The sequence below is a fragment of the Diabrotica undecimpunctata genome, chromosome 2, assembly GCF_040954645.1.
Source record: "Diabrotica undecimpunctata isolate CICGRU chromosome 2, icDiaUnde3, whole genome shotgun sequence".
Lineage (NCBI taxonomy): Eukaryota > Metazoa > Arthropoda > Insecta > Coleoptera > Chrysomelidae > Diabrotica > Diabrotica undecimpunctata.
The window spans coordinates 82,958,844-82,983,764 of NC_092804.1; the positions used below are offsets into that span (position 1 = coordinate 82,958,844).

Consider the following 24,921-nt stretch of genomic DNA (forward strand, 5'->3'; position numbering starts at 1 on the left):
AAAGGTTCCTCAAAACGAATTTTTAATTACCGCTTGTCACGCGCTAGGCGTATTTCTGAGAACGTTTTTGGAATCATGTCTGCTAGGTTCAGGGTATTAAGAAAACCCATGCTACTTGAACCCGACAGAGTGGAATTAGTTGTTGCTGCATGTGTATATCTCCATAATTTTCTGAGAAGCAGTTTACATTCCCGAAAGTCATATTCACCTCCTGGCACCTTTGATTCAGAAGACAAAGATACGGGCGAAAGGATCCCAGGTTCTTGGAGAAACGAAATAAAGAACAATATGTTTGCATCACTGCAAAAACAAGCACGTAATTCAACGTTGGAAGCTAAACAAGTTCGAGATGAATTTGCTCAATATTTTATGTCACCCGAAGGAATGGTTCCATGGCAAAATAATTTTTAACTTTGTATAAAAATTACAAATAAAACAAAAAAAATACGTACCTCACTTGTAGTTATTCCTTTTTCAGTACATTTTCTAACTTTGTTCCTGCCCGCAAGAAACAACAAGACTTCATAAGCAAACCATTTTGAAATAAATACGGCGCCGGCTCCCGACTTTTTTAACGTACGATATTTTTTTCTTTCTCTATAGAATTGTGCAATAACATTTTTCATTTTTCTTTTCACTTCTTCTATATTTGAGCCTGTTTTTTCTGCCAATGTTGTCCAAGCATCGTGTTTCGCATTTCTACATTTATACTGGGCGTGCTTTGTATTGCATAAACACTCACAAAGCTTATAGTTTTCGATTAATTCGAGTACTAACTCATTTGTCCACATGAACGGCATTTTTCTATTTTTTCACACGTCCGACCGACTATAAATTATTCCACGTTCGCCGTCGAGCTGCACTAGACAAAAACAAGTCACTACAAGTTGCTGTATCTGTTTCCACTCAGACAACAATATGTTTATGTTGCCTGTTGTTGCCGTATTTCTTTTGAAGTTTACCGCTAAAACTGGAAACCACCAACAATCGCAAACATGCAACATTTGTTGTCGAAACAAGAAGAAACACTTAGGAACTTTGAGGAACTTTGCGAAACATTTTTAAGCAACAAGCAACAGAAACACAAAAGTTCCTTCATGTTCCTCTGGTGGAAACTATACTTTATAAGTCTATGTCTAATGTCTATTGTCTATGGATGATAACACAGAATATAGACGCATGCGTCTATATTCTTTAGTATGATAGGCGAAGTAGGGCAGAGTAGGGAGTAGGGGTAACCTTGTAAGAAAGTTACTTTATTTTGTAGTTAATTTTATTTTCCTAAATACTAAATAATGTCTGCCATTTATCATAAAACAATGTCAGCGTTAGATAAGGTAGTGCCATCAAAATTACAACCTTTATGGATTCATCCCGCAGGTAAATTAATTAGATTAATAATATTGTTAGCATACTTTACAAATGTCCTAAGTCAAATTTTAAGTTAGTGTTATCTAACGTAAATCTACAAACAATCGGTCAGATTATTGTTTTATAATGTTTAAATAAAAACACCCCAAAAAAGAACACACTTATTACACATTTGCAAAGTGACTAATTAGGTATTCAATTATTTTGAATTACAGGACCAAAAACTGTATTTTTCTGGGCACCAATATTTAAATGGGTAAGTCTTCATATCTTAATCATGACGTTTCTTAATCAGGAATCGTTTCCAAAAATTCTAAAATAAAATTTTGAATGATCTTAACTGTTTATAATTGCCCAAAAGTATTTCCTTTCTTATGTAAAATAATATTAAATTCGAATCTAGTAACCAAAAACTAGCCACTACTTAGTTAATTACCCAGAATCAATTTTAATTACAAGAGCAATCATTATACCAAAGAATATAGACGCTTAAGCGTCTATATTCTTTGATTATACTATACAGGTTGAGAATCATTTTTAATTTTATAACAAACATGGCTACAACTTTAGAGTGGCATGTATATAACTTGTTTTAGGGTTTGGTCATAGCTGGCATAGCTGATTTGCAGAGACCTGCTGACACAATTAGTCCATCTCAATGTGGAGCCCTTCTTGCTACAGGTGTTATATGGTCGAGATATTCTTTGGTGATTATACCCAAAAACTATTCCTTGTTTAGTGTTAATATGTTTGTAGCAATGACTCAATGCTATCAAATGTATAGAGCTGTGAGGTAAGTACAGTTTAGTACTAATTAAATATTCATTTTGTGTATGTGTAGACCACAGTCATGTGTATTATATTCTAGATAACACCTATTTTTACTCGCTTTCCTCACAATTGTCTTCTGGTAACTCAGGTTCATTGGCGTTTGTTTCTAGTGTTAAATAAAAACTGACACGAAGGAATCAATGGAAGAAGACTGAGTAGATCCCTTTTCTTAAGATGGTTATTGTTCAGTGGTCCATTATAACATTGGTTCAATATAGGAAAAGGTCATTTTCCCCTTTTTTTCTTTTCATTCCACTTGATTTTCTTAAATCAAGTGTTTTAAAGTTTTCTTCATCCAGGGCAGTTTTGAATTGAATTAATCTAAACGTTTTTTCGTACTTAAACTATTTATTACCAAGCCAGTTTCGTGCTGTTGAAGTGTGTTGAAAATGAGAATATTATTTGGTCTTGTTTAGGCACTATAAATGGGATCTCATTAGCCTTTTTAGATCATTCAATACGAGCATGATCTACATCGCATTCCAGATGCGTAAAAGAAACTTCGGATCTACACAATTAACATGGCTGCTTTTACTGACCAAATATGAAAACATGGTGGCCATGTTAATATTTCTATTTTGGCTTCCATACTTATCTGAGTAGGTAATAACATGGTTCACAGTTTCAGGCAATATTTCGAGTTTTCTTAAAATACAAGAAGCAATCTCTTCAGATCCTCTTCTTCCAACTGCTTCATGCCACATATACCAGCCAGTTATACTGTAATCTGAAGTGCAATTACGGATCGTCAAGTAATAAGTTGAAAGGAGACGCTTATAAAAAGAAACATTAGTTGTCAGTGAAGTCCAAGTTGTCCAAAACTTACTGCAAATCAAATACCAAAATTCTTTTTGTTGCATCTTCTTTGGCTTGGCTTTTGTCCATATCTTTTAGTTTGTATCCTAGGTATGCCATGTCCTTGTGTTGGTTGTGTTCATCGGTTAACTAAATCTTTTTATTTCCATCAGTGCTTTGTTTGATCTTTAATATTAAAGAATCACACGTCTTTCATGTATCGACATGCTCTACTTTAAATGAGAAACCTGTCGATTTAAAAGCAGCATTTGGATACTCAGTTTTATATTCATTATATAGAATTTTCCACCGCGAATAGTGACTTTCGAACTTCAAATACTTCTTTATGTGCTCTAACATATCTTTTCTTTCTTTCGTGTTCTTATTTTTTGGTTCATGTCGACCGCTTTATCCAGTGAGAGAAGTAGCTGACACAGGAGATTGTTTCATTCTTTCTATTAAATAATCTAGTTTGACTTTCGTTAGTCCATAAATAGATTGAAATATACTTTTGCATACATTTCTTAAGTCATTGTCGGATTTTATGATGTCCATTTGATTCTGGGGTATTTGCACAATTTTTTTTTTATTTTCAATAGTAAAATAAGGTTTACCTAATTTTTTCACTTAATACTAACGTTAAAATGCATCAAAATCTCCAATTTTTGAACAGCATTAACAGTGGCCATTGTGTTAAATATTTTAACAGTTTGAACATTGTAAGTTGTAATTATATTATACATTTCCTTATTTTCTTTGTTACGATTCATGGGCAGTTTTTGCATATCAGAAGATACTTCAATGGACTACCTAAGTCTGACGTCACATTGTGAGCGGGGTTTTTAAAAACCTTTCCAAACATTTCTAATTTGTGTGTATTTGTCCCATAAGAAGTTGGAAATATTGTTTTTTTTTTTAATTGTTTGAAGAATAAATAAGGACTTTTGGTTATGAACATTCATTCTGTCAATTGGTATTATTTGTTGCTCGTGAATTTGTGAGGTAAGGATATCAAAGTATTAAGATATTTAGTATGAATGTTCATATTTTAAGGTTATGCTATTGTATGATTAAAACTTATTAAAACTTAAAAATTAGTTTTTTACTGTATTTCAAGGTATTTTGTTGTTATTTTTATCAGAGTTATTTTGAAATAAATCAATAAATCATTGAATTTATTTACGAAGTTGAAAAATATTTAAATTAATGTTTTATTCTTTTTCCTTTTCAGTGATTTTATCCTGTCACATTTCTATCAAGTTGCCATAATGCGTGTTTAAAAAATTTTTTTTTTGGATGCTGTAATTGTTTTTGAGTTTATTTTTTAGATCTGGGCATATAATGGCTAATAAACATGTGTTGAAGATATCTAGTATTACTAAATTTTTCAGTAATGACAACAAAACTACTATTAACTATTTAAACTACGAGAAAACGAATATGTTTTAGTCTTTTAGGGGATAAAATCACTAGCACTTAAAAAAGATTTGATTAATTTTGAAATAACCCCAATAAAAAGAACCATAAGTTTTAATCAAACCATAACATAACCTTAAAATATGAACGTTCATAGTAACTATCTAAATCATTTGATATTCTTACTTCCCGAATCCACGAACAACAAATCATACCAATCGGACAGAATAAATGTTTATAACTAAAAGTCCTTATTTATATTCTTCAAACAATTAAAAAAAAACAATATTTCCAACTTCTTATGGGATAAATACAAACAAATTAGAAATGTTTGGAAATGCATTTAAAATCCCCGCCCATTTTGACGCCAGAGCTTCAAATGTAATTTAAGTTATCAATAACATCTTACCACTTAATGCGATGTTGCCAAGTTTACTTTTTATTTATACGTTTTATTAATTTTTTGTTTTTGCCTCGCAATGTTGTAAAAACTCACTTTTTGAACGCAAACAACCACTAAAGCTGCTTATACGAAAAACAAAATCAGGCAACTAAATTTAATATCCCGTTAGATTTCAGACTGAGACGGTTGGAGTTGTAATGCGATAAGTCAAATCTTCACTTCTATAGACGACGCTAGAAGCCGGTATGTTTTCATATCGGGTTTTGGTACCGACCAAATACAATGAGACAAACATATCGGAAACTAATTTAATAATCCACCGGTTACACGGATGCGTCTAACACATGTAGGGTTTTGTTATCACATTCTTTATCGCTCAATATACATATTCGCAATAAAAACGAAAAATCGATAATTTTGAATTTTAAATCGATTTTGACATATTGTGTTTTGTCTTAGTACCACAGATATACAACCTAGCATCACATATGCACAGGTAACATCACACAAAACCAAAGGAGATATGTTCAAGTTGAAACAAATTATGAAAGGACTCATTGACAAATGAGTGCGATGTCAAACCTATTGACTACAGTGATCGCTACACTGTCCAAATGACCAAGTTTCTCAAAGTGGCATTCTAGAATACATACACAAACATAATGACTATTATCGTTTATGTGTATATTTATTGAAGTAAAAGAAACTTATGAAGGATATATTTATTATAACTTGAAAATAAACTCTTCTTCCCTTCTTCTACTTTTTGGAGATTTTTCGATCTGTTTAATTCTGAAGCTGCCTCTGGTTAATTTCCTGGCAGGTAGATTGCCAACTATCCCTCCATCTTTTAGGTGGTCTTCCTGGAGGTCTTGAACCGGGCGGGTTATTTTCTAAAGCAATTTTTGGGGGTGTATTTTCATCCATTCGTCTAACATGACTGTACCATATCCTTTTACGCTGCATTCCCCATCTTACAATGTCTTGAATTTTGCACTGTTCTCTAACGTTTGTATTTCTCACCCTGTCTCTTCTTGTTTTGCGCACTATTGTTATTAGGGTTTTCATCTCGGCAACCCAAAAATAAACTAAACAATACAAATAGTAAATCGTACTTACATTTACATTACACGTTATTATTAAATCGCGAATCGTCTAAATTGACATTTAAAAACATAATTTTTTCTACTTCACTTCTTGTTAACTGTGTTCTTCTTTTGTTTAAAATTAAACCAGACTTTGAACATGTGTTCACATTTACAATACTTTATGAATATAGTGGTTAAGTTAGGATATACATGGCGATGGTTTTTCCACCATTGTAATGGACTCTCGATACAGGTGTACGTTTAGATGAGTCATGTCCAATTAATTGATCAAAAATACACCATGGACTTAAGTCATCTTTTTCGGTTTCTTTTTCTTGTATTGGTTAATTTTCAATAGTACAATCTTCTTTTTCTTTTTTTATAGAAGTAACCAGCTTCTTAACTTTTTCGTTTGTTTTTTTTCCTGCATTTTTATCATAAAATCCCTGCACTATAAATCGTGAATCCATAAATGTACATAATGACAATGTGCCACTCTGTTCTATCCCTCTAAATCTTTTTGCTAAACCCGATATTAGTAACTGTACTACGTCGGATACTATGGATTTAAGGTTACCGTTTGCTAAAATTTTATTGCAAGATTCTTGCAGGCAGCATACCATAGCAATCACTGAACTACCCTTCAAGTATTTCTGGCCACTCATTGTACTTGTTATTTCTTTAAAAGGCCGTAAAATTTGGGAAAGTTGAGAACAAATAATCTAGTCTTCATTATTCAGATTTGGTCTAAGTCTGTATTAACTAATACCAATGTGGAACGGATTGCCTCTTCTAACTCGGTCATTCTTTTTAACATGTAATAGGTGAAGTTCCACCTAGTTTCCTCTTGGATTGGCCGTTTGGGAACTTTGTTATGTTGTAATTGATACTTTAAAAGCCTTTCTGAAGATAAGGTACTTTTTTTGAAATGTGTTTTTTCCGAATTGTCGAAAAAAAGAGTCCTCCACCAATAAATTTAACGTATGAGCAAAACAATTTAAATGTTTTCATTCCAAAACATCTTTAATAGCTTTGACCATATTTGAGGCATTATCAGTTACTGCAAAATTTAGTTTTCGTTTTAGACCCAACTGATTAATAATTTCACTAATTTCAAAAGCGATGTTTTCTGAATTATGGTTTCCAGAAAAATGGCAGCAGCCTAATAAAACCGTTTTAAATTCTAAATTTTCGGTTAAATATTGTCCCGTTAATGCGATGTAACTCTCAGTTACTCCAGATGTCCAGAGATCAGTAGTAATACAGATATTTTCTACTTCTTTTACAACTTGTGATCTAATAATTTGCTCAGTTTTGATATAACATTCCTGAAGTACTGAACCTGACAATGTTTTTCTTGTTGGCGGTTTATATCCAGGAATCCACCTTGCAAACTTTTTAAAAGCTCGTTCGTTAACTATGGAAAACGGATGAAACGAGTCTTTGCATAGGTTTAGTGAATCCATATCTATTTGTTTCTTTTGTTCTAAACTAATATTTTTATTAATGGAAGTATCCATCACCTTCGAAAATTCAGATCAATCTTAAATCGAAACTCATTCATTAATCAGAATACCTAGTATTTTATTTTCAACGTCAACTGATAGCCCGACTGTCCACTGTGCCGAAAGAGTCGCATGTTATTTTTAGTTTTGTAGTAGTCTCTCAGATAAACTAATCGTCCTTGTCGACGTAAAGTGTTCGTTGCTTCTCTGTTTACGTCTACACAAAACGTAGTTTTTTTAATCAACCATCAACTAGTTGGCTTACCAGTGAGATACCGTAGATTCGTAAACGACAAATAATGATTTAAAATGCAGGGATTTTCTGATAAAAATGAAGGTAAAAAAAAAACAAAAGAAAGAGTTAAGAAGCTGGTTACTTCTATAAAAAAAAGAAAAAGAAGATTGTACTATTGAAAATCAACCAGTACAAGAAAAAGAAACTGATAAAGATGACTTAAGTCCATGGTGTATTTCTGATGAATTCATTGGACATGACTCATCTAAACATACACCTGTATCGAGATATATAAAAGAAGTCGACATGTATTTGTCTGATGATATATTACCCACAAAAAATTTCGAACGGAGATTGGAACTGTCCATTACAGTGGTGGAAAAACCGTCGACATGTATATCCTAACTTAACCACTATATTCATAAAATATTGTAGTATTGTAACAAAATCTGTTCCTTATGGACACATGTTCAAAATCTGGTTTAATTTTATCATCCATCCCTTATTTAGCAATGGGACAATGGGAGTAAAATTGGAAAGTATTCAGCTAATTATAGTGGCCACTGCTGTTCTCCACAATATTGCTTGTTATACAAATGAAAATGATTCACCAGTGCACCAAGAGCAAGAAAGAACAATTCGTTTTGCTAATAATATTCATGCACCAAATATGGATGAAATGTTGGATAACAGATGAAATCCTGATAATAGAAGAAGATATAATTTTATTAACAATTATTTTGCCCAACTGTAGTTACAAAAAAGATACAATTTTTTCTCCTGTAATAATTTGTTTCTTATATGTAATCTTTGTTTAACTGGCATTTGTTTATTTATTTTGAGATTACATTACTGAATTCTTGTATTGTATATATTCTTTTTTAATTTATTTCTCAAAATGTATTTTTTTTCTATTTCAATGTAAAATAAATGAGGATTTTTCACTCACTATACTAGTATGACAACTTAAGCAAGTCTGTCTTTACTGAGTATAAGGAATTTCCCTCCTTTTAAATAAGTGTGTATTCCTTTCATAAAACCCTTTCTTAACAAATATAAAATTAATTACACATTTAAAAATATATATAAAATATATAATCATTGTAATAATTAATATATATATATATATATATATATATATATATATATATATATATATATATATATATATATATATATATATATAATAAACTATATAACTAAATATAAAATATATAACTAAGTATAAAAATATATACAACAAATAGTCCTAAAGAAATATAAAAATGTATCCTAATAATAATCTAAAAATTAAACTTAATTAACTAGTAATTAAACAATTATTACAGTTGGAAAATTAGGCACTAACCGTGCCTACTTTTGTAACAGTAATAATTGTTTTTCTTTAATTTGCTTATCTAATTTTAATAGCTCTAGTTTAATTTTTTTTTCACTATCCATTTTCAAATTTTTATTCTTAGTTTGTGTTCTTCATTAAATTTCATTTTTTGATAACTCACAAACTCCAGCTTATTTGAAATTAATTAATTGGATTTTGTATCAATCCTCTTAGATATCTGGCTTTTTTTTTTTAAATTGTAACATTTTCCTTCCGTCCTAAAACAAAACATTATTTTATTTGCTTATCTAATTTTAATAGCTTTAGTTTAATTTTTTTTTTCACTATCCATTTTCAAATTTTTATTCTTAGTTTGTGTTCTTCATCAAATTTCATTTTTTGATAACTCACAAACTCCAGCTTATTTGAAATTAATTCATTGGATTTTGTATAAATCTTCTTAGATATCTGGCTTTTTTTTTTAATTGTATCATTTTCCTTTCGTCCTAAAACAAAACATTGTAAATAATCAAAATAATATATTTCCCAGCTCCTGTCTACAGTTGTTGATGTAGACGGTACATTTTCTGGAAGTACTTCCTCTAAGAAAACTTCCTCTGAGTATGGTACTACACCCTCTGATACGTCTACCATTTTTCCTGGATTTAAGTCCATGTCTAAAAGAAGCTTAAGTATATATATATACATATATATATATATATATATATATATATATATATATATATATATATATATATATATATATATATATATGTGTTAAAAGTGATTATATCGACGATAAAATAATTTGAAAATACGTAGGAATTATCAGGTAAAGTGATCTAAAGGCTGATTTATAAACTTTATGTTGGCGCTGGCGCTGGCGTTTGCCGTTGACCTTGGCGCTGGCTATCATAGACTGCATTTTTAAACTTTCGGTTGGCGTTAAAGATCACATCTAAATTTTTAACCTTACATTTTTGATTATTGCTTGAAAATTAATACAATGGAAAATGAAAATGCTCGGCCTTTGTTAGGTGCAGTGCCACTGATACTTTGTATTCGAGCAGCACTGAGCGTTCGAAATAAAAGACAACGTCGATACAAACGGAGGCCTATTAACCAGAACAGAAAAACAAGAGATAATTTTAATTATTATAAAAATATGAAAAACTGGGATACCCAGCAGTTTTTTAAATATACCAGGATGCAGGTTCAAGTATTTGAAAAATTACTGCAAATGGTAAAACCAAAAATAAATGTAAACTATCGATCTGATGGAATTTCTAATATATAGGGAATATAAATTAAATTATCTAAACTATTTCACTTTATAAACACGTGGAAATACAAACATAAACAAATAATTTAGTTTGATTTTTCTAATATTATATTATTTATCTATGGTTTGATTTGTTTGACAAACCTTGTCACTTTTTAGGTATCACCATTGGCTGCGATGACAAAGATACAGTTTTTTTTATGTTCTGTGATCTTGACTACAACCACAGAAGGGTTTGTCTATTCTGTGCTACAACGGCCAACGGCAAAAGATAAGTTGGTTCATCTTGAACGGAACCGAACGCCAACGCTAACGGCGAACGATGTTTATAAATAGACATACGAGTTTCCCATTTCACCATGTTGTAACGCGAACGTCAGCGCCAACGCCAACGTAAAGTTTATAAATCAGCCTTAAAGCTTCATCAGGAGTACACTGTAAAACAATTTGAACATAACAAAAATGGCGTACAAATACATTTAGAAAACACCTACAGAAATTAAAAGATTTCACAAATAAAAACTGACATTGAAGTATATAAAATATTGAATGTCAAGATTAAATTGTCTTAAGCACGTTCGTTACAGCAATACGATAAAAAAAATTAAAATTACTTCAAATGTAAAAATAAAAATAACAATAAAGAAACGTTTGAAAAATGATTAGTTAGTTGTTATTAAGGTGAATGATATTTATTTTGAAGATTTATAAATTTTGTTCAATATATTACAATATATGTTACTTAATTGTCCAGTGTCAATACATTGCTTTATAATTAAATTATAAAACAAACACAAAGTAATATCGGAGAAATAAACTGCAAGGAATAAGTTAGGGGTAGTGCTAAATATTAAATAAACAATAATAGAACAATTCTACAACTGTAAAAATCAATTAAGTCACTTATCTACATCAACGATTAACACTAGTTTTTTGTTTTTTTTTTATTCAAAGATATTAATAATTAAATTAAATTATTTTATTTAATTTTTGTTGCTTATGGTTTAATACCACATGAAACGAAGACGAAAAATCACTTAAAAAATCGAAAAATTACTGGGCAATATTTTTTAACTGGAATATGTATCTGGGAGAAGTCAATCAAGTATTATCTTCTAGTTATCGAAACTTTTACTGCGTTAGTAAAACATTACTACATTTAATATTGTAAAAAAACTACGCATTCTAGATAAAAACGTTCAACAGACGACTTTCTTGAAAATACTTGCTCATTAAATAAAATGAGATTTTCTAAACTAATAAATGTTTATAAACAAAAAAGTTATTGCAAATTAAGCCCGAAAGCGAGCATGTTTTTCAGTCGTTTATAATTAATAAAATAAACAATAAAAACATTTAAAATACATTTCAAAGTATATATATATATATATATATATATATATATATATATATATATATATATATATATATATACGGCGCTCCAAAATTAACTTTAAAATTTTTATTTTGAGTTGTAATGAAAAAAAATTTGTTTATTCTTGTCTGCTTTATGGTTGTTTTAGAACATCTTAAATAAAAAACTTCTTTTTTTTACAAAAAATGTATTAAAATTAACAATATAACATCATAAATCTAAACATCTAAACAAACAGCTGATCTAAACAAACTAATATTATAAATTAATGACGAAATTGAAATTTTTAAAGTTGAAGAAAATACTAGTACCATGAATTAGTATAGAGTATTGCCTCCTCTGGTATTTATTACTGCTTGACAACGATCTCTAATACTGAGAATAATCGTTCTTTCTTCTTGATCAATTTGATCCCAAATTTCAACCAACCGCAAAAACAGTTCATCTAATGTGTTGAGTGCATTAGGTAGTTGTCGTAGTCGTCTGCCTATGATGTCCCAAACATGTTCTATTGGGTTGAGGTCAGGACTTCTCGCAGGCCAATCCATGGCAGGAATTCCAACCTCCTGACGATATTGCTGCACAATTCTTGCCGTGTGTCGCCTAGCATTATCTTGCATAAGCATGAAATTATCCCCAATAAATGGTGCAAATGGCACGACATGCTCTTCTAAAATGTCTATTATATACCTCTGCGATGTAAGCCGACTGCGATCTATTCTAACTAATTCCGTACGAGCCTCTAAATTAATCCCACCCACACCATTACCGAGCCGCCGCCATACTGTACAGTCCCTACAGTGTTACACTGTGCGTAGCGTTCCCCATGCCTTCTATACACTTGGTTTCTCATGTCATCAGAAAAAAGACAGTACCTGGATTCATCGGTGAACAATATTCTTCCTAAATCGTCATTATTCAAATCAACATGTTCACCAGCAAAATGCAATCTTTGCCTTCTATGGTCTCTGGTCAATAATGGGCCAATTGGTGCCCTTCCAGGGTGTAGGTTGTTTTCGGAAAGTCTTCTTCTAATCGTATTTTGGCTGATTCTAAAGTTATGACGGTCCAAAAATTCATTTTGTAGAGAAGTACTGGTAACAAACCTTTATGTCTCAATGTACGAAGTGTCAAAAATCGGCCTTGATTAGGAGTTGTAACTCTTCTACGGCCTTGACCGGGTCTTCTCGAGTTACTTCCAGTAACAGAAAAACGTGCTAACACTCGTGAAATGGTTGACTGGGTGACGTTAAAATTTTCAGCGAGTTCTACTTGAGTGTATCCTTCTTCGCGAAGAGTAACGATTCTAAAACAGACACTTTCTGACAAATTTCGATTTTCTTGCTGCTGGTGGTTCATTTCAAAGAAAAACACTTAGTAAACTTGAAAACCCTCTTTAAACGTTGAGCACAACGTAATCCTACCCAACTAAATTCGAAATAAAATGAAGCACAATTAGCTTGTTTTTAATTTTTTTGCAAAAAATGGTAAAAACCTCAGCGTTTTTTACCGTTCTTTCGATAAATCTTACAATATACCGGGGGCAATAATAATATATAATAAACATTAAAATTATTTGATTTACCAGGGTTTTTAAAATTATGCGTTAATTTTGAAGCGCAGTATATATATATATATATATATATATATATATATTATATCACGAAACACCTTTTTGACTTTTTAAAAATTAAATTTATTTCAAAATACAATAAACAAAGTTACGTGTTACAAATTGAACACGTATAAGTGAACGAATATAAAGAGCGACAAGTGCTTTTATAATATTAGAAACTGCTGACTCAGTGGGAACATGCAAAAACCTTGGGTCCCGCTGACTCTGCATGTGTACGGATCCTTATCGGCTCTGGTACTTGGAAGTAGAAATCTGATACCCTGGGAATCGTCGTGGTCAGCAACATTAGTTGGTACAATGCATATAACAGCTCCCTCTTTTAGATGAAAGTTGATGCGTGGCAGCAACTTTTAGACTGTTTGTTTAATGGTATTCAGTTGGATCTGCTCTTCTTCGTCTATGGATTCGCTTAGGTGAATACTGGGTCTTCGTCTTGGAAGGATCTTCCTCCAATTCCTGGCGAAGACTGTCACTGGGTGTCTTGGTGGAGAGGGCGGATGGTCATTGTCGTTGGTATTGCCAATTCCTATCTTGTATCTTCTCTTGGATCGGCATTTACATATGACATAAAGAACAACAAGAGTCACAATGACGACTATTGTTAAGATCGTGAACCAGCTCAGGTGTTTGTTGACGAATGGTTCATTGATTAGTTTGTCGAGTTCTTCAGAATACTGATTGAGTTTGTGATGGGCTATCTCGAGGTCTTCAGTATTGATTTTGCTAAGCTTTAGTGGTTTTAAGTCGGGAAGATGGATCTTATCTGGGAAGTGTTTGCAGCAGTTGAATGGTATTTGGACTGGGTGACTTCTGTAAATAACATTGTCATGAACGTCGATTAATTTTTGAGAGTGTACTCTTGTACTTCCAATAAAGGCAACGCACGTGGGTTGTAGTTTGAGTACATGATTGGTGTGGATGATTTCTGATTTGACTTCTCTGGATTCACATTTGATGGTAATAGGCAGTGGGTCAGAAACTGTTATGAGCCACAGGTTCATGTTGATCTTCTGGACGTTGTAATCTTTGGCGAATACTACGGAAGTCTGGCATGTTCTGGGAAGACGTTCTTGTCGTTTGAAAAGTTGGGCTTCGCATATGGCATCGCTGTCGATCGGATATGGAAGTGTGTTGTAACAGATCTTGGTTCGAGCTTGCAAAGTTTTGCATGTCTCAAGACTATTTATTGTAAGGTATAATAATGAATCATCGTTTCGCGCAATATATTTATGCGTTGTTATTAATATTGAATGAAGACCTGTTCGATTATCCAGTATTGGTATTGGATAGAGACGATATAAAGTATATTGTTCTGCATCAGTTAAAGGAATATTTAAAACGAATACAATTCTTGTGTCTAGTTGATAGGCTTGTAATTCGATAATATCTAGATATTGAGCTAGATTTGAAGTGTAGATCGATAATGGAAGATTCTTTTTTTGTAATGATTGTGATATATGCCTAAGCGATTCAATTAAGTCAAACGGGGTGATGATTGAACTATGTAATATTTTTAATCGAGCAAAGGTTATGGCATTTACTATATCATTTAAAGAATCTTCGATAAATGAATAGCTTTCCATTAGTAATTCACAAAAGTTTAGTATATCGATTTGAGATTGATAGAATTTTAATTGGTCAGAGATATCCGTTATTGACTCTCGAATTTCTTTAATATTATCGTTGAATGTTTCCTCATCTATTTGTAATTTTCGGATTGTGTTGTTAAAGTTCTTAATAACAGAAGTGGTAACCGATATTTGATTTTTTAATAGGTTTTCGATTTGATACTCATCGCGGGTTATTTTATTTATACATTCATTGAAATATTCTCCATCTGACGAATCTAAGTTTCCGGTAATTGATTTCCATATCGAACCTATTCCGTTAATAAGCCCACGTTTCTCTCGGAATGTGTATTGTTTCATATTAGCCATTATCTCTGTATATTTGAGATTAACAGAACTAGAGATTTGTTTAAGAAGACTTAAGGTCGGTACACATATACGAGCCAAACGGTATGCATACGGTATGCGAACGCTATATTCGTTAATGTGTACGGCAGAAAAAACCGCTTGCGTACTGTTTCATCGTGACTCGTCGCGAACCAAATTGTTGCGGTTTATTCCACGACTTCAAAGGAAGCTCGTCTTTCAGTTTGGACGGCGCTTACTAGACGCAGCGAACATTTTTATTGTCTCATCAAATCGACATTGTGTGAATGACGTGTTCCTTCCTAGAGAGACGTGAGAAAACAGTAAACTGATTATTGTACATATTTTTATCTTTGTTAAACAAGCAAAAACAGAAACATAAATCAGTACCCAAATTATAAATAAAATGAATCATTTCGCACATGTGTGTTCGTTGTTGGTTTGTCGCTTTCCATGGATCGAGATAAGTATGCGATCAGTACGATGTAGAATATTTTTCAAGGATCTGTACGCGTACTGTACGTATACCGTTTGGCTCGCATATGTGTACCCACCTTTATGTGAGTTTGGACTTCGGATTTGAATGCCAGCATTCGAGGTACATCTTCTTCAATAGTATCTAATAGATTTTCTAAGATTTTGTCGTTTTTGTCGATAACGTCTCTGATTGGTTGCAGGTCTTTATATACAAGGAGGGTCCATTTGTCGTTTGAAATTTTGAGATTGGTTTCTTCATGAAAAAAGATTCCAATGGTGTTGTTAATTGGGGTTAACGTATACTGGGAGTGGATGACTGGAATCAGTCCGAGGAATCTGAAAGAAAATTACTCATGATAGGGTTTTAGTCTATCAAAATTCACTTTCATTGTTCTACTGGTTTGGGTATTTAATAAAGTAGCAGAATTTATGTGGATTTCTTGGATTTCGAAAGGGCCATTAAACTTATTTTGGGCTTTGTCTTTAATTTGCGATTCCTTGACGTAAACCTTATCGCCTATCTTATATTCTGGAGGGTTTGGTGACACATGTTGATCGAATATTTCTTTAGCCTTTTCTTTTTGTCTTTCTGTCTTGGCTCGTGCCACTTTATAGAAATATTGCATACATAAATATTGATTACTTAAGTCTCTAACGTACTTTGATATAAGGATCTTCTCGTTGTAAAGTATTTCGGGTGGTCTAAAAGAAGTATGTCCAAAAATGAGTTCATACGGTGTAAATCCGTGAGTTTTGTTTTTTGTGTTATTGTAGCAAATAACTGCATAAGGTAAAACATTGAACGGATGTTCGTCGGGATTTTCAGCTTGATTAGCTCTTATCATTTCGCTTAGGGTTGCGTGAAATCTTTCAATAGAACCGTTAGATTGTGGATGGCCCACACTCGAGAAGGTTAGTTTTATTTCGTACAATTCCCAAAGATCTTTCATCAAAGCATTGTCCATAGTCACAGTGTATGCGTAATGGTGTACCATAGTGTTGGAAAAAGACAATAAGATTATTAAATAAATATAAGGTTGAATGCTCGAATAAATGAACTTTGATCAGATAAAAGGCATATATCGAGCACAGTTTAATTAAATCTTGCCCAAGTACTTTCGATCCCTAGATCATCTTCAGGGGCATCTGAAATAAGCCAAGAAACGTTTTTTTATAACCAAAGAAATTTAATAACTTTTTAGTTATTATCGAAGTTATTAAATTTCTTTGGTTATAAAAAAACGTTTCTTGGCTTATTTCAGATGCCCCTGAAGATGATCTAGGGATCGAAAGTACTTGGGCAAGATTTAATTAAACTGTGCTCGATATATGCCTTTTATCTGATCAAAGTTAATAAGATTATTGACGACTGATTTAGCTGTTTTGTCTTCAAGGGGATATGCCTGTGTGAACTTAGTGAGTTCGTCTCTGATAGTTAGGGCATAATTTCTGGTAGGGTATTCGAAAAGATCTATGTTAATTCTTTCGAATGGTGTTTTAGGTGTTTCGGTGATGACTAACGGGCTACTTAAGTTTTTTCTACAGATCTTTACTGTTTGACAGATTTCGCAGTTTTTTATAAAATTTTCTACATCCTTTGTGATACCTTGCCAATTATACTTTTCTTTTATTCTTCGTATAGTCTCATTTATACCCCGATGGAGATTGCTTTTACCATGGTGATAATGATCTAGTATTTGGGGTATTTCATCCTGTTCCGGAGTTTTAATAACATCTTGACAAATTCTTAATTTTATTTCTTTATTGGCAAAGATAAATGAAAATATTTCTAGAATTGGTAATTCTAGTTGATTTTCGACGTAATAGATTTGCGATAGGTTAAATTCATTTTGTGCGATATAAACGATATAGAATAGGTGTTGTACTACCGTTTCGGGATCAAAAGGAAGGGGAATGATAAAATATTTCCGATTTTTGATAGTTTTACTGCCATGTTGATCTTTGACAAGTTAAAATCTATGTCGTTTTCGTCAAAGACGTCGTCTAATACTTTATGGTGTATCTCTTCCATTTTATTTTGTCTAAGAAAGGTGATGATATTCTTATGCGATTTGTCCAGTAATTGATCGTTAGATATTTCAATTTTAGAGTAATCAATGAGTGATTTAGTTTTATACAGTTCGACAAATCTATTAAAATGTTCAATGATTTCTTCTTCATTGATTTCATTTAGCTCTTCGTCAGATTCCGTATCATTCGAAGCTAATACTGATATTTTCTTATGAAAATTCGCACATTCTTTAAAATGATTGATTTTAATTCGAGAAAGGGCGTCTGCTTTTTTGTTGGTTTTTCCCGGTTTATGAATGATTTTATAATTGTATTCCTCAAGCTTGAGGCGCCATCTAGCTAGTCTGCTTCCAGGGTCTTTTATAGAAAATAACCAGGTAAGTGGACGGTGATCAGTTACTAGGGTGAATTTTCTTCCAAACAGATAGGGTCGGAAATGTTTTACAGCCCATACGATGGCAAGAAGCTCTCGCTCAGTGGTCGAATATCGTGTTTCAGCATTACACAGGGTACGTGAAGCATATGCTATAGGTAGATCCTTTCCAATGGGGCCTTGGGATAATATAGCGCCGATGGCGAATGCACTTGCATCTGTTGTGAGAACAAATGGTTCCTCAAAGTTTGGATAGGTCAGAATCGGGTCAGAAATTAAAGCGTTTTTCAAATCTTCAAAAGCTTGCCTGCAATCTGGATCAAAATTAAAAGAAACGTCTTTTTGGAGTAGTCTAGTGAGAGGTTTAGAGAGTTTGGCAAAATTGGGGATAAAACGACGATAGTAACCGGCTAGACCTAGGAAAGATTTTATGTCTTTCGGTGTTTTCGGTTCAGGAAATCGTTTAATACAGTCGACTTTTGAAGGGTTAGGCTTGACGCCATCTTGGGTAATGAGATGTCCGAGATACGCCACCTCTTTCCTGAGAAATTCACATTTATCAGGCTGGATTTTAAGATTAGCCTTTCGAAGACGTTTGAAAACTTCAGTAAGACGGGAAATGTGCTCGTGAATGGTAGGAGAGTATACTATAATGTCGTCCATGTAGACAAGACATCGTTCGTTCAAAATACCTAAAAGAATATTGTCCATGACACGCTGGAATGTGGACGGTGCATTTTTAAGTCCAAAAGGCATGCGAGTAAATTCATAGTGTCCGTTTTCAACGGAGAAGGCTGTTTTAGGAATGTCATTGGGATCGATTTCGATCTGATGAAACCCGGAGGCAAGATCAAGAGTTGTGAAATATTGACACTTTCCAAGCTGGTCTAAGAGATCGGAGATATTAGGAAGAGGGTATTTATCGTCAATGGTACATTCATTGAGCTTGCGGTAGTCTATTACTACTCGCCATTTTTGTTCTCCAGAAGGGTCCATTTTTTTGGGAACAACCCAAACAGGAGATGACCAAGGAGAAGTAGAGGGTCGGATGATACCTTCGTTGACCATCTTATTTACTTGAGATTTTACTTCCTCTTTGTGGACCTGAGGATATCTGTATGATTTCGTAAAAATGGGTTTGGCGTTATTAGTCTCAATTTGATGTTTAATCTCACTGGTAAAAGTGAGATTGTCTCCCTCTAAGTAAAATATGTCTTCATAATTTAAGCAAAGATTTGTAATAAGTTCTTGTTCTTCCTCGTTAAGATGTTCTGTTCGAAGTCGACATTTGATTTTGTTGGTACAGTCAATTTTATCAGAACAATAATTTACCAAGTTATCGTTAGATTGGAAATTTAGGATAGGATAGTTTGAATAAGGTTCAATTACGATATCGGAAAAATCGATAATTTTGGGAATTGCGTTTGCATTTACTACGGATGTTAGAAATTCTCCTTTTCCATTTACGTGTACTAATGCGTTGGGGATATGGACTTTATCTTTTTCTTTTTTGTGCAAAATTGCATCTGTATTTGACAGATGACATGTTAACTTGAATATTTGCTCGGATCTAGGATCTATTTTAATTTGGTTAGGGGGTTCATTGTTAAGCGAATTAGTTTCTACTTTGTAGAGAGGTAACGTTTTAAAGTTTGTGATAAGTTGTCTGTTTTTTATGTCTATTGTACATTCGTAATGTTCTAAAAAATCGAGGCCTAAGATTCCATCGAAATCAATATTTAAATTATGGATAAACACCTTATGGGGGTTTCCTACTTGAAACGGGACTAAAGTTGATTCAGTGACAAAAATCTTTTGGTCTGTAATACCTTGTATTGTAATTTTTTCGGGGAAACGTGGTTTGAAATTTTTCGCGGTATTTTCTTTAAAGATAGAGATACCAGCACCGGTATCGATAAGTAATTTAAATGTATTCGATGCGTCTTTTATATAGTACAGGTTTTTAGAGTTCACATCAAGAAGAGGGCTCAGAGAAAATTCTGTTCTGGAAACTTCAGAGATGGGTTCATGTCGTCCAAATTTAGAGTTTGAATCTGATTCTGTATTTGAGACAAAGATTCGTTCATTGAACTGGCATTGTCTGGTGGGTGGTTCTGGTTCGGGACTGAGAGAAAATCCTGATAGTCTTGGCTATCAATTAAATCGGGTGATTGATCGAATGAATGGTAATAATCAGGAGGTGAATAATTATTATCAGAGAAATCTTCGTATTGATAGCTTTCATCTGGAGCTGAAGTATAGTCATTAATATAGTCAGGTTCATAGTTAACGAAATGAGCTCTGTGCCTATCGTTTGAAAAATTAGGATTCTTATGGATTACAGAAGCGCGTACTTGTGAATTATTTTGATTTGGTGCGAATTGAGGTCTTTGTTGGTCATTGGGTCTATTGTTTTGGAAATTATTATTTGAACTGAAAGTTGGTCTCTGAAAGCCATTGTTTTGAGAGTTATTGAAGTTTTGATTGCTATTAAAATTTCGGGAACCGTTAAAATTATGGGAATTATTGGAATTTTGCGAGTTATTTTGGGATTGTCGAGATCGACATTCGTTGTACGAGTGGCCCATACGTCCACAAAACGTGCATCTATGTGGTTGAAGGTTTGGTCTTCTGATGGGTTGATTGTTTTGATTGGGTTTTGGAGGATTGGGTCGATTGATTTTCTGTACTTCGAAATAGGATAATTGTAACTCTCGTCTGATGCGGACTTGAGCTTCAAGAAGGTCTTTTGGATTACTAGCACGAATGATGTGAGCGATCCTTGGATCGAGGCCGGTCAATAATGTATTAAGCGCCATTGATTCGATTAAAACAATTTGGGCCTGTTTCTCTACAGCAGAGAGGTTCGATTTTTGTATGTTGGCATGCATTTTTGCATTAAGGACTTGGACGCGATTGAGGAATGTAAGAGCCGATTCATTCGGAAGTTGTTTGACTCTCTGTAAATCTTGTATCAAAGAAGATAGGTCTCTAGTGTCCCCAAAATGAGAAGTAAGAAGCTGTTTGATGTCTGGATACGATAATGGATTTCTTGAACTTATAAGTTGTGCCGCTCTACCGCGTAATTTATTTTTTATGTGAATTACTAATAGTTGTTTTTGATCGCGAGTAGACATATTGTAGGCATAATCACAAGCATTTAAAAATGTGTGTAAAAATATTTGATCGCCTTCAAATTCGGGTACGATAGAAAATATTTCAGATAATTTATAATGTTCTATTTCAGGCTGGTTCTCATTACGAGAAGCAGGACGAGGAGTGTTGCCGTTATCGTTCATGGTGGTCAATAAATCAATAAACTAAATAGAAAAATAAAAGGAAAAATAAAAATATAAGATTATGGATTGTTTAACTAAATAATTAATCAAATAGAAATATCAAATAATAAATCAAAATATAAATATCAAAATAATAAATCAAAATATCCGAAAAGTATTTTTCTAAGACAGTGTCTGATTAGCGGAATAATCGACAAAAATAATCGTCTAATAAAAATAAAAATTGACGATTTGCAGAATAATCGCCAAGTATATAATTATTGAAGCAACTATCAAAAATATTCAATTAATATTGGAATATCGAACAGTATGGTATAAATAATATGGTATAAAACAAAAATTATATTCGAGATGATTCAATATTAGACTTACATTAGTTCCAAAAACATCAAGTCGTCTTGTTCTCGACAGCTGTCTACCAGGGGCTTCACTTGGTGTTCCTTCCGTAGATTACTGCAAAGTTAGGACGTCGCTGCTTTTTGGAGATTATTGGTTCTTTTTCTGATTAAAGGATTAGAATCCACCGTTGTCAGTTAGTTCTTCCTTGTTCTGCCAACGTTCCAGATCCTACTGACTTTTGCGCCACTTTTTATATCACGAAACACCTTTTTGACTTTTTAAAAATTAAATTTATTTCAAAATACAATAAACAAAGTTACGTGTTACAAATTTGATTATACTGTACTTAAGACTAAAGAAAAATGAACGAATATAAAGAGCGACAAGTGCTTTTATAATATTAGAAACTGCTGACTCAGTGGGAACATGCAAAAACCTTGGGTCCCGCTGACTCTGCATGTGTACGGATCCTTATCGGCTCTGGTACTTGGAAGTAGAAACTTGATACCCTGGGAATCGTCGTGGTCAGCAACATTAGTTGGTACAATGCATATAACATATATATATATATATATACATATATATATATATATATATATATATATATATATATATATATATATATATATTCGTTGCATGTAATCATTGTCATTTCTAAATAGTCATAGCAGAACCAATTGCTTAGAAATTCCTTAGAAAATGATAGTTTTCTATATGATAATTTATAGAAAAAATTGTACTCCAAAAACAACAATTTTATTTTAAATATTATTGAAAATATAGAATGCCAATTTAATGTTACGAGTGAAAATGACAGTTTAACAGCAAAGGACATTGTAACTTTTATTAGTATCATACAGTTTTTAGTAATATGTACAAATCTAAAATACTGTAAGTAAACAGTTATTAACTGCATTTCATAAAAAACAAAATGCTAAAAAGTGTGAGATTATTAAATATATTAAAGAACGTCATAATGGAAGTCCACTGATACTAGTAACTCACATTATTTTTCTGTATGTTGCAGCCGTCTTCAACTTAAATATTTTAACTGCCTTTTGGCTTAATTAAATGGCACGATCGTGAAAATTTCATTTAAGTGAAATCTAGAAAGTCGATTCAGAATTACTTTGACTTTAAAGGAAATAATGTATATCAATTTTTTAAAATCAAGAATTGTAGTTGGTCAAAAAATTCAAATTGAAAGAATGCCAAAATTAGTCCAGAGAAAACCAGTGAAGAACAGAAATACCATGCCAAAGATGGACTAATAATTTTAAGAAGAACTAAAAGTATTAAAACTCGTAAATCGGGTACAGAAAACCGATTGAATTAGAGTGAAATACATTTGGCACAGTTTAAATATCGAATAAGGATTTGGAATTCTTTGAAAAAATATGGTCAATTGGTTACAATAATTAATCCCCTTCTTATCTGTGTATGATATACTTGTTTTTCACAAATATAATAATTTCGTTATCAAAATACCACTTTGGTCTGTTCAGGCTTATAATAACTATTGCATGATATGTGCTATCTAATTGCTTGCTATGAGCTCACATTCATATAGATAACGTAACGAAAAGAAAAAATATTACAGAACTTAAAATTTAAAATTAAACGTCAACTGGTTTGAGTATTCTCTCCCCTAAACTCAATGATATATGTAACTAACATAATTTATTCATTATATTACAGTATATTTTATACTGAATGTATGTCCGTATTTTATTTATTTATTTTTCCGTCGACCATCCATTTATGATTAATTTTAACACCCTCAAAATCATTGATTAACGTCCCCTATTAATGAATGAATTTCTATTAATGAACGATTTTATTATAGGCAACACAACATACATTACTTGTATAATAATTTAACCACATTTAACGCTCTGTAATTGGCAGTGACCTGTGGTGTAGGCAACCAAACATATAGGTACCTATTTATATTCCCACCAAAAAAATTATTTAAAATGACATAGCCGCTGTAAGTACTGTCTGTCATTGTATGTCATTATTTATCGTTGAGTAAATAAAAATTTAAACTAAGATATTTTTATTTCTGAAAAGTTCGGTCGACGGAAAAGTTTTGTAACGAACTGGTGAATTAAAATGGCGATTAACAATCTCGAACATTAACGCACTCGCTTCGCTCGCGCGTTAATATATCTCAATTGTTAATCGCCCTTATTAATACACTTGTTGGTTAAATAACTATTATTGTGTGTATGAAATAATGAATATTAAATTTATTAATTAGGTATTTATTTGTTTCAGCTATCAGCATAAACATAAATCTTCCTAACTGTGATTACAGATCTGTAGAACAAATTGTAAATATGATTTTATTGTTTGAGAATATAAAGAATATAAAATTTATTATATTTAATATTATTTAAAACGAATTGTCTCATATTGTTGTATCCACTTTAGTTTAATAAAGCAAATAAATAAAGTGAATTAATCAATTAACCATTGCTACTAAAATTTCGATGTATGGGATGAATGTAAGTATGTTAAGAGCAGGAATTTGGATCATTAGTTTTAAATTTAATCTAACAAACATAAATTAAAGATAGTTAATTACAATAGTAAGATATAATAAAGAGAGCACAATAATCTACATCCAAGTCAGGAAATGCTTTGAGTCAAGAATTTCTTTCAACTACAACCAAGAACTGTCAAGTCGACTAAAAAATGGTTAAGTATTAATTAAAAAATTACAGTCAACAGTTACTAAATAATCTAATTAATTAAAGAAGCGACATTATAAATAGGATCGTGCATCAATATTATGCAACAAAAGAACAAATCATGAAGAAATTTATATAAGGTTTTGCTTCATTTGAACATTGATATATATCAGAATATATAATATAATATTATAATATAATAATATATATAATATAATAATATATAATATAATATATATCATACAATATATCAGAAGTTGCATATGATATATTTCTTTGAAAAGATTGGTAGGTAATTAGTAGTCTACCTGAAATTTTATGATAAGAAATAGGGGTGGTGCGAATCTTAACATTATTACTTTAGTTTCAGTTTGAATGTCGTTATACCTATGTAGTTCATGATGGAGAAATCTGAAGTAAGTGAAAAGGGCAAGCCAATGTTAGTTATTGACAATTACAAGTAGAACTTCCATAAAATGCTTGCTAATATCAAACGTTGTCAGTGTGTAGAAAGAAG

General features: G+C 32.1%; 1 protein-coding gene across 2 annotated transcripts; it reads left to right on the plus strand.

The window, feature by feature from the left end:
• The first annotated feature begins 1,190 nt into the window (after nucleotides 1-1,190).
• LOC140434705 (mitochondrial pyruvate carrier 2-like) lies at nucleotides 1,191-24,166 on the plus strand. 2 transcript variants are annotated; one of them, XM_072523156.1, is made up of 4 exons: nucleotides 1,191-1,380; nucleotides 1,587-1,627; nucleotides 1,968-2,164; nucleotides 8,155-8,402. In XM_072523156.1, exons 1-4 carry the CDS (start codon nucleotides 1,296-1,298, stop codon nucleotides 8,339-8,341), a joined length of 510 nt encoding a protein of 169 aa, XP_072379257.1. In that variant the 5' UTR covers nucleotides 1,191-1,295; the 3' UTR covers nucleotides 8,342-8,402. The 2 variants fall into 2 exon arrangements, with proteins under 2 accessions (XP_072379257.1, XP_072379258.1); XM_072523157.1 differs by lacking the exon at nucleotides 8,155-8,402 and adding an exon at nucleotides 23,989-24,166 and having other exon boundaries at nucleotides 1,197-1,380.
• The last annotated feature ends 755 nt before the right edge of the window (nucleotides 24,167-24,921 follow it).

Coding starts and splice junctions, on each gene's coding strand:
- LOC140434705 (XM_072523156.1), top strand. CDS start 1,296: ATGTCTGCCATTTATCATAAAACAATGTCAGCGTTAGATAAGGTAGTG. Junction 1,628..1,967: donor GGGCACCAATATTTAAATGG/GTAAGTCTTCAT, acceptor AACTTGTTTTAG/GGTTTGGTCATAGCTGGCAT. Junction 2,165..8,154: donor CAAATGTATAGAGCTGTGAG/GTAAGTACAGTT, acceptor TCCCTTATTTAG/CAATGGGACAATGGGAGTAA.